General features: G+C 46.8%; 5 protein-coding genes across 15 annotated transcripts in view; 3 read left to right on the forward strand and 2 right to left on the reverse strand.

Annotated features, from left to right (window-relative positions):
* Positions 1–3617, forward strand: part of tanc2b (tetratricopeptide repeat, ankyrin repeat and coiled-coil containing 2b) — a 37494-nt gene extending 33877 nt beyond the window's left edge. For all 11 annotated transcript variants that reach the window (XM_088360825.1, XM_088360826.1, XM_088360824.1 and 8 more), the window contains one exon: positions 37–3617. In XM_088360825.1, coding sequence (XP_088216951.1) covers positions 37–2101 — 2065 coding nt within the window. In that variant the 3' untranslated portion in view covers positions 2102–3617. The remainder of the gene's footprint in view (positions 1–36) is intronic.
* g6pc3 (glucose-6-phosphatase catalytic subunit 3) lies at positions 3516–6302 on the reverse strand. The gene is made up of 6 exons (XM_088360838.1): positions 5872–6302; positions 5209–5315; positions 5040–5130; positions 4619–4737; positions 4336–4477; positions 3516–4144 (listed from the first exon to the last, which is right to left on the reverse strand). Exons 1-6 carry the CDS (start codon positions 6087–6089, stop codon positions 3802–3804), a joined length of 1020 nt encoding a protein of 339 aa, XP_088216964.1. The 5' UTR covers positions 6090–6302; the 3' UTR covers positions 3516–3801.
* Positions 6303–6331: 29 nt separating this feature from the next.
* Positions 6332–10022, forward strand: lsm12b (LSM12 homolog b). Its single transcript, XM_088360841.1, has 5 exons — positions 6332–6557; positions 7917–8050; positions 8154–8263; positions 8338–8464; positions 9312–10022. Exons 1-5 carry the CDS (start codon positions 6431–6433, stop codon positions 9402–9404), a joined length of 591 nt encoding a protein of 196 aa, XP_088216967.1. The 5' UTR covers positions 6332–6430; the 3' UTR covers positions 9405–10022.
* A 356-nt stretch (positions 10023–10378) lies between these two features.
* On the reverse strand, positions 10379–12160 carry tmem101 (transmembrane protein 101). Its single transcript, XM_088360840.1, has 4 exons — positions 11992–12160; positions 11252–11432; positions 11036–11182; positions 10379–10924 (listed from the first exon to the last, which is right to left on the reverse strand). Exons 1-4 carry the CDS (start codon positions 12120–12122, stop codon positions 10616–10618), a joined length of 768 nt encoding a protein of 255 aa, XP_088216966.1. The 5' UTR covers positions 12123–12160; the 3' UTR covers positions 10379–10615.
* A 607-nt stretch (positions 12161–12767) lies between these two features.
* On the forward strand, positions 12768–13451 carry gngt2b (guanine nucleotide binding protein (G protein), gamma transducing activity polypeptide 2b). Its single transcript, XM_088360844.1, has 3 exons — positions 12768–12932; positions 13016–13104; positions 13193–13451. The coding sequence occupies exons 2-3, from the start codon at positions 13021–13023 to the stop codon at positions 13319–13321; spliced, it is 213 nt and encodes a 70-aa protein (XP_088216970.1). The 5' UTR covers positions 12768–12932; positions 13016–13020; the 3' UTR covers positions 13322–13451.
* The last annotated feature ends 227 nt before the right edge of the window (positions 13452–13678 follow it).

The raw sequence follows: 13678 nt of genomic DNA on the forward strand, positions 1-13678 counted from the left end.
TTAATTATGCAGTCAAATGTTCTGTTCGATTTTTAGGCAGTTTCCTGAAGCCTTGGAGGACCTGAACGAAGCCATGAAGCAGTGCCCCAACAACCGAGAGATCCAGCGGCTGCTACAGCGCGTGGAGGAGGAGTGTCACCAGCTGAGCCAGGGGGAGCTGCTCCCGCCTCCAGACTTGGAGCTGGAGCCTCCCCCCTCCCCGCCTCCCACGCCTCCCCCAGAGGATGAAGATTGCCTCTCCATGCCTCTTCCGCCTCCCCCGGAACCCCGACTGGAGGACATGGAGCCTGTCCAGGATCTCTTTGAGGATGAGGACTACCTAGAGCAGGAGCTAGAGGCCATGTCCATGGGACTTCCCCCGCCGGAGTCCCTCAGCAATCCGTCCAGTCTGCCCATCATTCAAAGCCCCCCACTGTCCCCGACAAATGCAGACCAGATCTACCTAGGTGATGGTTCTCCTATGGGGCAGCCTTATGAATACCACCCCACGTCCTCCTCCATGTCCTCTCCTACTCGCGGGTCTTACCAGACCACGTCGCCCTCCCTGTCCCCGACGCATCACAACTCCCACTATCGACACAGCCCGCACACCTCCCCGGTGCACCAAGCGTCCTACCGCTTCAGCCCCCCGCCCATGGGCAGCAGCGGGCAGGGGATGGACCGCCAGAGCCCGCCGCCGTCCCCTCTGCGCCGGGCTGCCCAGTACAGAGCCAGCCCGCCGGTGGACAGTGTTTGTTTGTACAGATCCCAGTCGGGCTCGCCTGTCCGCTACCAGACAGAGCAGCACCCCGGGCGACCCAAATCGCCCCTGTCTAAGATGAGCAGCCAGCGCTCCTTCCAGCTCAGCTCTCAGCCCTCGTTGTCGTCCCAGCATCACCAAGCCCAAGGCCTTCGTCTGCAGCCGTCCATGGCCCAAATTGTGCGCACAAACCAGCCCAGCAGCATGATGGGCAATAGCGGTTACGGGGGCCAGATGGGCCACTCCATGGGTAGCCGTTACCAGGGCGGCTCGGTGGACGTAGACAGCCGACTGGTGTACCAGCCCTCGCTGGACGGGCGCTCTGTGTCGCAGGTGCAAGCCAGCCTCAGCTCTGGCGCCCTATGTCAGTACGGCGGCCGAGGAGGGGTCATGGAGTCGGGCCTGTTGAAGGATGAGCTACCCCAGCGCCCCTCCTCTGCCTACCGCGCCAGCAGCGGGGGTCCGGCGGGCATCCGTTACAGTCAGACGCCTCAGATCAGTCGCAGCCAGTCCGCCGCCTACTACCCCGTCTCCGAGCACGTGCTGGAGCGCGCCAATGCCATGCCGCCTTGTCAGCTGGGCTCCCCCGAGGTCCCGCATATGGTGAGACGCCCCGTCAGCGCCAACACCACCGAGATAAAGCCGCACGTGCCGACCCCTAGGCCCCTCATCCATTCGCAGAGCGTAGGCCTCCGTTTCTCCCCCTCTAGCAACAATATCTCCACCGGCTCCACCTCAAACCTGGCACCGGGCTTCAGGCCATCCTCCTCCATCCAGCAGATGGAGATCCCCTTGCAAACCACCTACGAACGCTCCTGCGATGACATGTCACCCATCTCTCCCTCGCAGGGCGGCGGGAGTATGTATCAGGGCGAGCCCACTCGCTCTCGGAACACCCCCTTCATGGGCGTCATAGACAAGACGGCGCGGACTCAGCAGTACCTGCACCAACCCTCTCGATCCCGCGCCATGGATCGTATGGACTCGGCCGTCAGCCCCACCTCGCCCGGCCAACTGGTCCAGCAAGGGTCCACCTACAGCCCGCCCACCTCGCTCGGAAACATCGCCTACTACAACAAGACCAACAACGCACAAAACGGACACCTGCTGGAGGACGACTACTACGCCCAGACCCCACCGCCCTCACTGGGCAAACTGGCCAACGGCTCGCGGGGCACCGGGGACATCCTGGAGCGGGTCAGCCAAGTGCCCACTTACCCGGACGTGAAGGTGGCCAGGACTCTGCCTGTGGCGCAAGCCTACCAGGACAACATGTACCGACAACTCTCCCGAGAGACCCGCACACAAGGGCCCTCCTCACCCATCAAACCAAAGAGACCGTTTGTGGAGTCCAACGTGTAACCGCCGCTCAGACGGCGACGCGCAGAAACTCTAAGCAACAAGAAAAAGGACTCGGAAAAACTCACGCGAGAGGGGGCTACACACTTTTAAGGTCTTGGACTTGACTGACCGACACGCCGTGACTTCACCAACCTGAAACGCTCACATGCTTAAGTCCAGGTTCTGGACAACAACCAGTGTGCTTCTTTCAAAACCCGCACAGAGACGACACGGACAACTCCTCGGACTGGTGGACTCGTATCTTGTGTGCTCTTAACCACGGTCGCTAGTAGACTCTTCAATGTAATACAATACTATATGTTCAATACTGTACATTGCTCGGCAGAATACAAAACAGCTCAACAGCTTAAGTACTAAAGAAGAGAAGAAATGACCATATTTATAATTAAGTTATATATTGTACATAGAAGCCAGAGGAAGCATCGTTTGAATCGTATACCGTTCATGCTGCCTTGGTGTCCCACTGCTGGTCCAAAGAGGGACTATGCTAAAACTCTTCACATAAGCTCAACATTTTTTTTTTTTTCTTTCTCAGACGCATTTTACATGTTCTTCACAGACTAGGAAGTGTGGGAATGTGCCAAACAGGTTGAATCGCCTTTTTGAGTATACACACTTGAAACATCGGTTAAATCAGGCCCGAGGCGGCGGCGGCGGATGAAAGCAATTTACTAACGTTTGCCTTTGCAGAGCCTCAGAGAAGGCTTCGATGAAAAGCAAATGCTTTTATCCCGCCTTCCTTCCGTCTGGTTTCTTTCCAACACAAAGGCTTAAAAAGGTAAGCTCCACTTTCGAGTTTGCCATTTCTTCCTTATTCCGATTGTCAAATGTAAGTGGCCACGTCAGATTCTAATAGACGATACTTAACAGAGATTAAGATTTACAAGGACGTAAAGACTTTTTTTTCCTAGCACAAGTTGTACAGGCGCGGCCTGATGAGCATTTGAAATGTTTTGCTTACGGCACAGCCACAATTAATAATCTGGCTTTGTTTGAAAGAGTGCGATTTTAATAAGCGGTACTTGACGCCATAAAAATCACCAACCAATCCCTTAATCCCAGCATAAGGGAGTTCCACTTAGTACTGATAACATCCCACTTCATTTTTTTCTGAGCTGGTGTTGCCTGTATTATACTTAGTTTCAGATGTTCTAAATTGAAGCTATCCAAGAGTGTACGGTTCAAATATATGTATTAGTTGGCTGTAAATAGTCAGATGCATGTTTTATTCTTCTCAAGCGGAAACATGTATAGCAGACTGGTGTGCTCCCCTATCATCCCCCCCCCCCCCCCAAACCTGGTTTCTTTTATGATTAATGTATTTGCTTGCTGAGCAGAGTTCTCTTGTCTGTACACGTGAGCTTTCAGATCGCTGTGATATATTAAAAAAAAGACATAATTATTAAAAAAAAAGTTCAGCAGAATGTGTTTTTATCTCATGCGAACTGATTGTAACCTGTACAGTACAATGTATTGAGAGGAGAAAAACATATTTATAAATGGTTGCCTACTGAAACACATGTTTAGTCATTTATTATCTAATTTGTTGACTTCTGATATGTTTAGATGATTGCAAATACTTTATTATGGTACACCACAACAATTTAAGTGGCATCCTCGCATTATAGTTAACGTACCAGTAATATAATTGAAAGCAAAAGCAAAGACATTCATGTCGAGAAGAAAAAAGTAACAAGCGTCTAGGTCCTTTTCATCTTTCGCATCTCGAAATGGACCAGTCCAGGCACCAGCATCACGATCTGCGGCACCATAGCAAACTTGACAAAAAATAGCGTGTAGTAGAGCATCGGTGGCCTCAGCGGCAACGGCGCGCTGTACACCAAGTACAGAGCCATGGACGACAGCACCATGGACACGACCCGCGGCTTCTTGGGCAGCGTCGGCCAGCCACCGGGTTTCCAGTACTGGGCCAGGCCAAGACCCAGCAGGACCCCGCAGTCCCGGGCCAGTGAGGTGAACGGGGCCACGTCGGGCCGAACCCACTCGGAGTGGCTGCACCACTTCTTCGCCAATGCCAAAGACCTACAAGGTGAAAGAGATTTTATTTCTTTATGTAGCTGCTTCTGCTTCTCTCAAGCACTATTGAGCACAAATCTGACAAACGTTGATAGGTTAATTATATACCTTGCAGAAGAGCAGTTATTTGTTATGTCACTATATTCTAATGTCAGTTTCGAGCAATTGTTTTGCAATCAAAAACCAACAGGTTATACCAGGAGGGGTCGACGCCAATCAACCGTAGCCCGGCGTTTAATATCAGCGTTCCGAGCAGCAAGGCCACAGCGACGCTGACGAAGAAGCGGAATGGCCGCCTTTCTGGCACCCTGTGGTTCAGGTACATTCCTACAACAAGCCCTAAAGGAAAAATTAATGTTTGTCAGGTCGGTTTACATAATGCGCACATTAAATAAAGCCAGCGTGGTATTTGTTATGTCAGTTTGACACACCCCAATTTTTTTTTTTCTATATTAAGCAAACGATTGAAGGCAAACAGACCTGCAATGGAACCGGTTACCACCTGATGTGGAAAGTGGGCTAAGACAAACACTCTGGAGATGCCAACGACCACCAGCAATAACCCGTAGAGTACGTAAGGTATGTAGGTCACTGGTATGCTGGAATGCAAAAACAATAATACATGAAAATCAAGTTATGCAGATGTGAAAAGTTTTTTTTTTGGATGATTCTTTTTTTTTTAACAGCAGTGATTTTGTAAAAATATAGGTCAACGGTTCTCACGCTAACCGCTTTATTGTGGCAATTAAGTTGTCAATCAAAATTGATATATGAAGAGTAGTGTAGATGCAATTGGCACTCCTAACCTTTTTTTTTCTTTTGGGAGAACCGTTTGTTCATTAGTTCACCTGGTAAAACCAGTTTAATCGGATATGTTTTGTTACGGAGTTGAGCAACTCACCTGTAATTACGGCGGTATAAGAACGAGCGCAGGGAGGACGCCACCACCCACCAGACCGCCGCAGTGACCATGGCGTGTCCCGATGGACTGCCTGATGAGGGGTTACACGTTCAAAAAAGGTTAAGAATCTCATGAGGAGTTACAACACAGTAGAAAAGGTTCTTCTCACCAGGGCCATTTTCACATGTAGAGGAGTACTGCTGAACCTTGGGCAACTTGTTGGAAAACATTTGGGATTCGCCAATCCACCAGAATGGCCTTTCACCAAAAAGCACACTAGAAATTATATTGAACAAAAAAAAAAATAATCATTGAGGTTTTGGGTGAGCCACAATGTAGTAAAATTCCATCCTTAAATTGCAAGTCTTATTTTCATCCTTGTCAATTGAGAGTTGTAGTTTATTTCATTACACTGTTAATTGTTTCATATTTGTTTCACGATGCACAAAAGTGGAGATACTGGTTGATCATGTCATACTGTGGTGTAACATTTGATTGTTTTTAATGTCACTTTACGAGATTAGCATAAGTAATTAAAAATGGATTTTTAAATCAGGAAAAAAAAGTATTTTTTGACATAACTTCTTGTGGGCCATGGCACACTGGTTGAGAATCACAATACCAATGTTTTTTTTTTTTTTAAATCTTGCTTTTGACAAAGTGTGTTCCATATATTTAAAAAATATATAAAAATCCTACTAAAGACAAAAGAAACATTTATAAATAATACCTATTGAGCATCAATATTGCTTTCGACAAATATATTCCATATAGTCAAAAAATATATAACTAAAGACAAAAGAAATATTTAAAAATAATACTTAAAAAATACCATTTGAGCATCAAGTTGAGCCATTCTGTCACCGCGGCCACCCACAACACCGCGATGCCCGTCCGTCGGCAGAAAAAGTATGCGCAGGGGAAGACGAACAGAAAGGCCGGCTTGGGACCGCCAGCGTGGGTAATGAGCAGCCAAAGTTTCTCCAAGCCCTTCGTCCTGTGCTGGAGGCTTTCGGCCATCCATATTCCGTAGGTGTGGATGGAATCCATCACTGGTGGTTTATGTGACTATCGCGATGAATGGGGCGGTTTAAGAAGAAGGCGAACGTCCGCCTCTCGTCCACTAGAGTTCGCTCTCACATGAATGTAACACCACGTGAAACGTCACACTTTTCATCGTGTACACGAGTTACTATAACGGCGTTCATTACAAAGAACGTGTGGCGGACGAGTAGCCGTGTGACGTTATGACTTATTTCATATTTGTTTTACCGTAATGTTGCGTCGGGGGGGATGCTGGGCGGCGTGCGACGTGACTCACGACACACGCCCCGCCTACGTCATCACGTCGCGCTACGTAAGGCATGCGCTCCGGTTAGCTCGCGGAGAAGATGGCGGCTCCTGGACCGGGGGAGTATTTCAGCGTCGGGAGCCATGTCTCTTGCCTCACCTGCCTGGGCCAGCGGCTGCAGGGGGAGGTGGTCGCCTTTGACTACCAGTCCAAGATGTTGACTCTGAGTATCCTTTTTGTTTGAGAGCCAGGCGGCGTTTGGCCGGTTGGCCGGGCCCCGCTACGAGGGCCCGTCGGCTCGCCGAAATATGTCAAATAGTGCTCCGCGCTGGCGTAATTGGCGCTAGCTGGCTTCCACAACGCCTATGTGCGTTTTAAAGGCACGACTCCGGACGCTGTTGCACGCGTGTGCGTTCGTGGGAATCGGGACGCGTCGCCGGACGCGTCGTCGTGCCCGCTGCGGCCAGTGGAAGTGTTTTGAATCTGCTCATTGTGTTGCCCGTGCTCGACATGGCTCACTATCTGGCATGGCAACGTCAGGCATCATGGCTGTGTGCGCAAACTGAGGCTAGCTAAGAAGCTAACGCAACCGGCTACCTGTATGTTCCAATTTGACCGCGGTCGGGCATGTTTACGTGGAGGCTACGTGCAAATATGAGGCGTGTTTGGGGTCGCGGGCTCCCCGTGTGCCCCCCCATTCCCCTCCACGCCACAATGAGGGGCTGTGCCGCACGGCTAACATGCTAGCTAAGGCTCGGTCAAGCTTTCACTTGCGTTGCCGCTGTACGAGGTTTGTTAAAGTTACCCACGTGTAGGCTTGCGCCTCTTTAAGTCAAGTCGTGTTTCCAACGAAAATGCTGACAATTGTTGCAGTTAAGAGAGACACATTGTTTCATGGTAGGCCTTCTGTTAGCCGCTAGCTCTATGTTGAGCCCATTCTGCAGCCCCTTGTGGGTGGGTGATTCTACAAGTGGCGTGCGTCCACTGCACCCTCATCCTGGATACAATCGTTTTAGTTTTCCAAAAATGACTATCATTGTTACTTTTCATTGACATTTGAGCATCCTTGCGAAAAGTATCCGGTTTACGTTGTGTCATTGAAAGCATCAGGTGTGTATGCAAAGTCAAACTAACCTAAGTCACTTGTGTGTATTTGAATCACCATTACACAGAGTGGTCATTCAAGGTCACAGTTGGTCATTTGATACTGGGTTGCACAGAAAAGACTGATCCAAAAATATTTATCATTGGAGCCTGGAAAAAGTGTTACTTTGTCAATCGGGTGCATCCGCTGGCGCCAGTGGTACGGAAAGTATGCCTTCAAGCTAGCAAAAAAAAAGAGGAATGAAAAAAACTACTTTGCAGCACTTCTTCAGGAAAAGGAGTCGGGCAAATATTGTCGGATTCATAGACAACCCTTTTAGAATTTTGGGTAAACAAGCCCAGACATCCACTTTGATTCCTTTCTGTGTATGTTGGAGAATAGCTTGTGCATAAATAACTGAAACAGAACAATTGGACACGTTCAAAATTTTAGAGAAGTTTGCCTCCTTTTGTTGCCATGCTCCTTGACCTCCCACCTCCAGAATGTGCTTCCTCCAGCGGCAAGCCCAACCTCAGCGACGTCGTCCTGATCAACTTAGCCTACGTTTCCGAAGTGGACATCATCACTGACCGCACTGAGACTCCGCCCCCTCTAGCATCGCTGAATGTCAGCAAGGTCGGTGTGACGGCGACCAGTCATCTTACACGTGACCTAATGGGGTGTTGTATGTTATTACACCCCAGTTCTTGTTTTTTATATTTTTTCTCCTTCTCTGCAGCTTGCCAACCGAGCAAAGACAGAAAAAGAGGACAAGCTGTCCCAAGCCTATGCAATCAGCGCTGGGGTGTCTGTTGAGGGCCAGCAGCTATTCCAGACTATTCACAAAACGTAAGCACGACTGTTTCGCCTCCGTCGTTGTCCTCCATTTTGTCGGCTCAACGCTGTCATCTTTGCGTGCGCAGCATCAAAGAGTGTAAATGGCAGGAGAAGAACATAATCGTGATGGACGACGTCGTCATCTCGCCGCCTTACCAGGTGGACAACTGCAAAGGCAAAGAGGGAAGCGCTTTAAGTCATGTACGCAAAATAGTGAGTACATTTTTATCTTGAAGAAGAGTTTTGCTTGTGTTGTTTACATTTAAACAGTCACAGTCTGATTGGCTCCTTGAATGTTGTGAGTGACTTTGAAAACCAGTCCACTCTATTTTGGAATAAGATTTGTTTGGAATGGTAGAACTATTAGCACCCTCGCCTGAATAAAGTTGTAATAGAGTTGTTCTTCCTCTTCGGAGAATGTCTGTATGATATAACTTTTACTATCTTAAATCAGGGTTGGGCAAATGTTTGTGCTGAACAGACTACAAGCACCTGATTATTATTATTTTTAAATATGAATGCACAGAAGTCAATTTTACCAATTTTTATGAAATGTAAAAAAAAAAAAAAGTAATTGTAAAAGGATTTTACTGTTTGAAATTGCCTCCTAAATTGTTGAATGGAATAAATGACAACAATACTACACTACTGTGAAGAATCAAATATGATTATACCCACCCCTGCTCTAAATACAACACAAGTGAGACCAATGCGGCGTATATTTTGTTTCATAATAATACTCCGTATTATTTATAATTATATTTGTACCTGCAGCTTGAAAGCAAAGCAAAAAGTACGGCTGCATTCAGTAAACAGGGCGGTGGGTCATTGCTGGCAGCTTCTCAAAATTTCCCACGCTTTTTTTTTTTTTATCCTCACTTGTGACAATCCACTTCTTCCTTGGCAATCGCACCATGCTTGTGGTTCCGTTAAAAAAATAATGTGGGGCCTCGAAAGTCAATACAGTGGACATCTGCTTATTGCGGGGGATAGGGGCCATTCTGCGAATCATGTCATTCATACCCACGCCTCCCCCCTCCCCTCGTGTGCTCCTGCGCAGGTGGAGAAACATTTTAGAGATGTGGAAAGTCAGAAGTCCGTGCAGCGTTCACAAGCACAGCAAACACAGAAGGACTCAACTTTATCTTCTTGAGGCGCCGCCGCGGGGAGGCCGGGCGGCGGCGGCAGCAGAGGAGGCGGTGGGGGGGAGGGGGCTGGAGTCCCGGGGCGGGCACCGCCGCCGTTCCCGCTGCCGCCGCCAAACCGAGTCGGCATTCCTTGTCCTGAGCGCGGGCGTCCGCTACGAGGCGGTGCGCTGAGGTTCCTTCCTGGATCATGAAGACGATAAAAAGAAAAAAACTTAATGAAAAAAAAAGAGAAAAAAGAGAGAGGAAAGATGAAATCTTAAATTAGACTTTATAAAAGAATAATTTAATCCTGAACCATAAAGCCACCATAGTTTCCTTGACTAACTTGAACCCTGCCTCCTGCTCCTCCCTCACTCGCCTCCCGTTCTTCCTTCCTTCCTTCCTTCCTTCCTTCCTACCTTGTCTTCGCCTTCAGTTCCATTTCAGAAAAGACAAAAACTAGCGCAGTCAGAAAGGCTTGTTAGCTTTATTTTCTGTCATCTTTTTTTTTTTGTTTTGTTTCTTTTGCCCGTCTCCCATGTTCTACTGTCTGTATTTTCTGTATTTTAAAACAAAATGTGACTTGAAACGCCACACTTTAAAGGACATTTTCTAAAATAAACGTAACAAAAATTCTGACTGTATATTTCAGCCACTTTTTGAAAAGTAGAGGGTTTTTTTTGTGTCTATTTCACTCTTTACCAGACATACTTAAATTTAAACACGATAATTAGCCCACAATTGAATTGCTCAGTCTTCTCAAAATGTTGTCCTTAGGTTTTTAATATTTTTCAATTTGGAGTGGCCTAAATGTATTAATCTTTGTTAGTGGGAAAGTGTGACTTGCCCTACATTTAAAGTGATCTAACCTATGTGTAAATAGTGACACAAAAAATTATTTTATTTGAATTATTTTACAAAATGAAGCGAAATCTAGTTTTAGTTGATTAATGCCTACTGAGTTTTGTTCGCTTCAAATGTCACGAGTCCACACAGTGAATTTACATGATCAGGTCACTTTAATGACATAAAAATAACAATACAATTTGTAGAAAAGGACATATTTACATCCAAAGCTTGCAAAGAAAAAAAAAAAAGTTAAATAATAAAAAGAGTGCTGTTTTCTGGCATCTTTCAGCATGGAGTTTCCCTTTCAGACTAATTGAAGCCTGAAGACGTAAGCAGACCAAGACTTCGGGAGCAGCGTGTTGACAGTTTTAAAGTCCCACAGGCGATCTTAACCGTCCGTCGCCAGGATGAGCATAGCGCCGAAGATTCCCACGTTGTGCCCGATGAGCTTCATCTGGTTCCAGAATTCAACTTTACGCGTGCGATGCCAGTAGCCCAGGTTGCCGTCGATGAGGAGCACGATGAGCGGGAGGGCCGTGGCGAGGACCTGCGCTGCCATGCGCACGTAGTGACCCGACAGGAAGGCCAGAGCTAGCACGCCCAATGCCGCCGCCAGCAGCGCCAGTGCCACTTCGCCGCCTGGCAGATGGTTCAGGTAGGCCAGCCGGTCCTCCTTGCTGTGCTGCAGCGAGTACACCTTCAAGCACACAGGTTCCATTTCTTTTAACAGCTGCCCACTCCCAAGGAAACAACTCAAAAAATGTTCTATATAGGAGTCCCAAGATGAGTGTTAGAATAAACATCTTACCATGCAGATGAGGTAGACACCCAGAAAGATTTGTCCAGTGGACTGCAGGGACCTGCTGCGTGCTTTCTGCCGGTACACCTCGCCCGCCCCGCTGGCCAGAACCAGGAAGCTCCCGATGATGGCAAGCGCGCGGGAATACATGCGTACCTGTGAAGGGGCTGGTTATTTGTCCGCTCCATTTGATGGTGTTTGACTGACAGCCGTGAAGACGCTCACCTTGAGCCAGTCGCCGTAGTGAACCTGCTCGCCGATGTACGACACATAGTTGCTGATTGCCAGCTGGACGGCGGCGGCCATGGCGAACCAACGCCTCTTCACTCCGAACGACATGAAGCTCGCGCACAGCACCGCCGCCCCCATGTCAACATACAGGTACGGCACATGGATGTCTGGCTTCCTGTGGGCCACAAAGTTAACTTTTTTTTTTTTTTTTTATCATGCCATTGATGAGTTTTATTGTCATACAGAAATTGTCATATTTTGCAATTTTTTGGGGGAAGCCAAAATTAAATACACTAAAGGTTGGCGTTTGAGTTTATGTAAAAGTTATTTTCCTAAAATAATTTAAATCGTGTTTAATTTTTTGGGGGGGTTATAAATTTAAATGCATCCTTAAAATTGAAAACTAAGCTTTTTTTTTTTTTTTTTTGCATTAATGCACAGAAGCTGGCTGAGAATGGGGCTCTGCCGTAAAGACGCACGTAATTACAGGACGCCTTTAGTGCCCACATTCAAACGACACACCCAAAACCACGAGTGGAACACCCTAACAGGAGACCCCGGAATCTATTTTATGCATTCCACCCGAAAATATACGTAAATCTATTTATTTTTAAATTGAACTATTTCGACATTGCATCATAACGAATGCTAAGGGTTTAATTTTCGTCTAACCTAACCAAACACGGCGACTTTTAATAACCTCCTGTTTGTCACAATTACAATATTTTTCTTGCCTTTTGGAATCAGCTCGTTCGGCAAACAGCATCAGCATACAGAAGCAGTTCCAGAATCCAAATCGGGTCAAAATAAAGGCGCCCAACTGGCTGAGAAACCTCAACAACTGCTTCCTACTCGGCGCCGCCATGTTGGCTGTTTACGACGATCGCGTCACATCGGACTACATCATTTCAAAATAAAAAACGATTTCGAGTTCGACAATAGGAACCTGTATAAATAGAGTCGCCTGGCGTCTTACTTTGAAAGTGTGTGAGAAAAGCGTCTTGCTATTGGCTTAAACATTTGAGGAAGATCCCTGACGCTGCGTCACTGCCACTTAGTGGAGAATTACAGCCACGCATCTGTTTTGGCATCTGTTGTACTTACCCACTTTAGTTAGTTAGTTAGTTAGTTAGTTAGTTAGTTAGTTAGTTAGTTAGTTAGTTATGTCTCTTTGATTTTACATACAATGAAAGCTTTATATCTCTAAAGACCTTGCCAAATACAAGTGGCAAAATTTGTTAACTCATGCAAGCTGATTTGAACAATAAGAGTTGTGAGATTTTTATAGCTATAGATAAAACATGATTCCTCATGATCTAGGATTGCTTTGCTACCTCGGGGCCTGGACTGAGGAAGAATCTAAGGTCATCTGGCTGGCCAATGAAGCCCAATCGAAAGCACAGAAGTAAATCAACAACTGAATGGCTTTAACAAAAGAAAATGATCCATTTGAAGGGGAAGTCAGCCTTGTCATCACCCTGATTGAGATGCTGCGGCCTTACGATTCCTGATTATTTAATCCAATCACGGCGGATTGGTGACATCAGGTGATCAGATGAGCCGGGATGAAGAGCCTTAGGACAGGACGAGTCAGTCAGTTGGTGCGAAGACCGTTCATGAGCTCTTACTAGGATACTTTTCTCTTTGCTTGTTGGGGATCCCCGTCATTCCACAGGTACATTTTCTTAATTTTCTATTCAAATGGATGGTGTTGTAGTGGGAATGTTTGGATTGAGGATGGTTGGTTTCTCTCTTCAGCCAGGATGGCTCGGGATATGTCCGATAAGGAGATCCTGAAAATGGAATTGGAGCAGCTGAAGAAAGAAGTGAACACACCGAGGACACCAGTAAGTTTTATTTTATTTTGTTGGTTCAATTACACCCCTTACACTGCACCCCAAATACTCCCAATCCAATATTTGACTTTTTTTCCAGGTGGGTGCAAACTGCACAGACACAATCACCTTTGTGGAGGCACTGCTTCCCAACGACCCCCTCATCAAGGGCGTCCCAGACGACAAAAATCCTTACAAGGGAGACAAGGGTGGCTGTATAGTCACATAGCATGCATCTGGAATTTTCTACCCATATCTGACAGAATTCCCGCAGACGCAATGTACAGCACGGTAGCAAGACAAAATATGTAAATTGTGGCCATTTGTAATTAAACGCAACTAGCTTAAAGAAAAATGAATTGTGGCTGGTATTTTTTAAATCTTTTGTATTACATGATGTCATTTTCCTGCTCATAACACCCAAAGACGGTTAAGTTCTTTAGTCAAACTCTTAATAGGATTTACTACGTGTCACAGCATCACTTCCTGCTACTCTCTGAAGCCTCTCTTCATCCAATTAGCATTTATCCAGGTCAGGAAGCAGCTTGTGACTGGGTCAAATATTAAAAGCAGGCAATACATCGAT

Source organism: Syngnathus floridae, chromosome 18 (assembly GCF_059516105.1).
Source record: "Syngnathus floridae isolate MCC-2025c chromosome 18, RoL_Sflo_1.0, whole genome shotgun sequence".
Lineage (NCBI taxonomy): Eukaryota > Metazoa > Chordata > Actinopteri > Syngnathiformes > Syngnathidae > Syngnathus > Syngnathus floridae.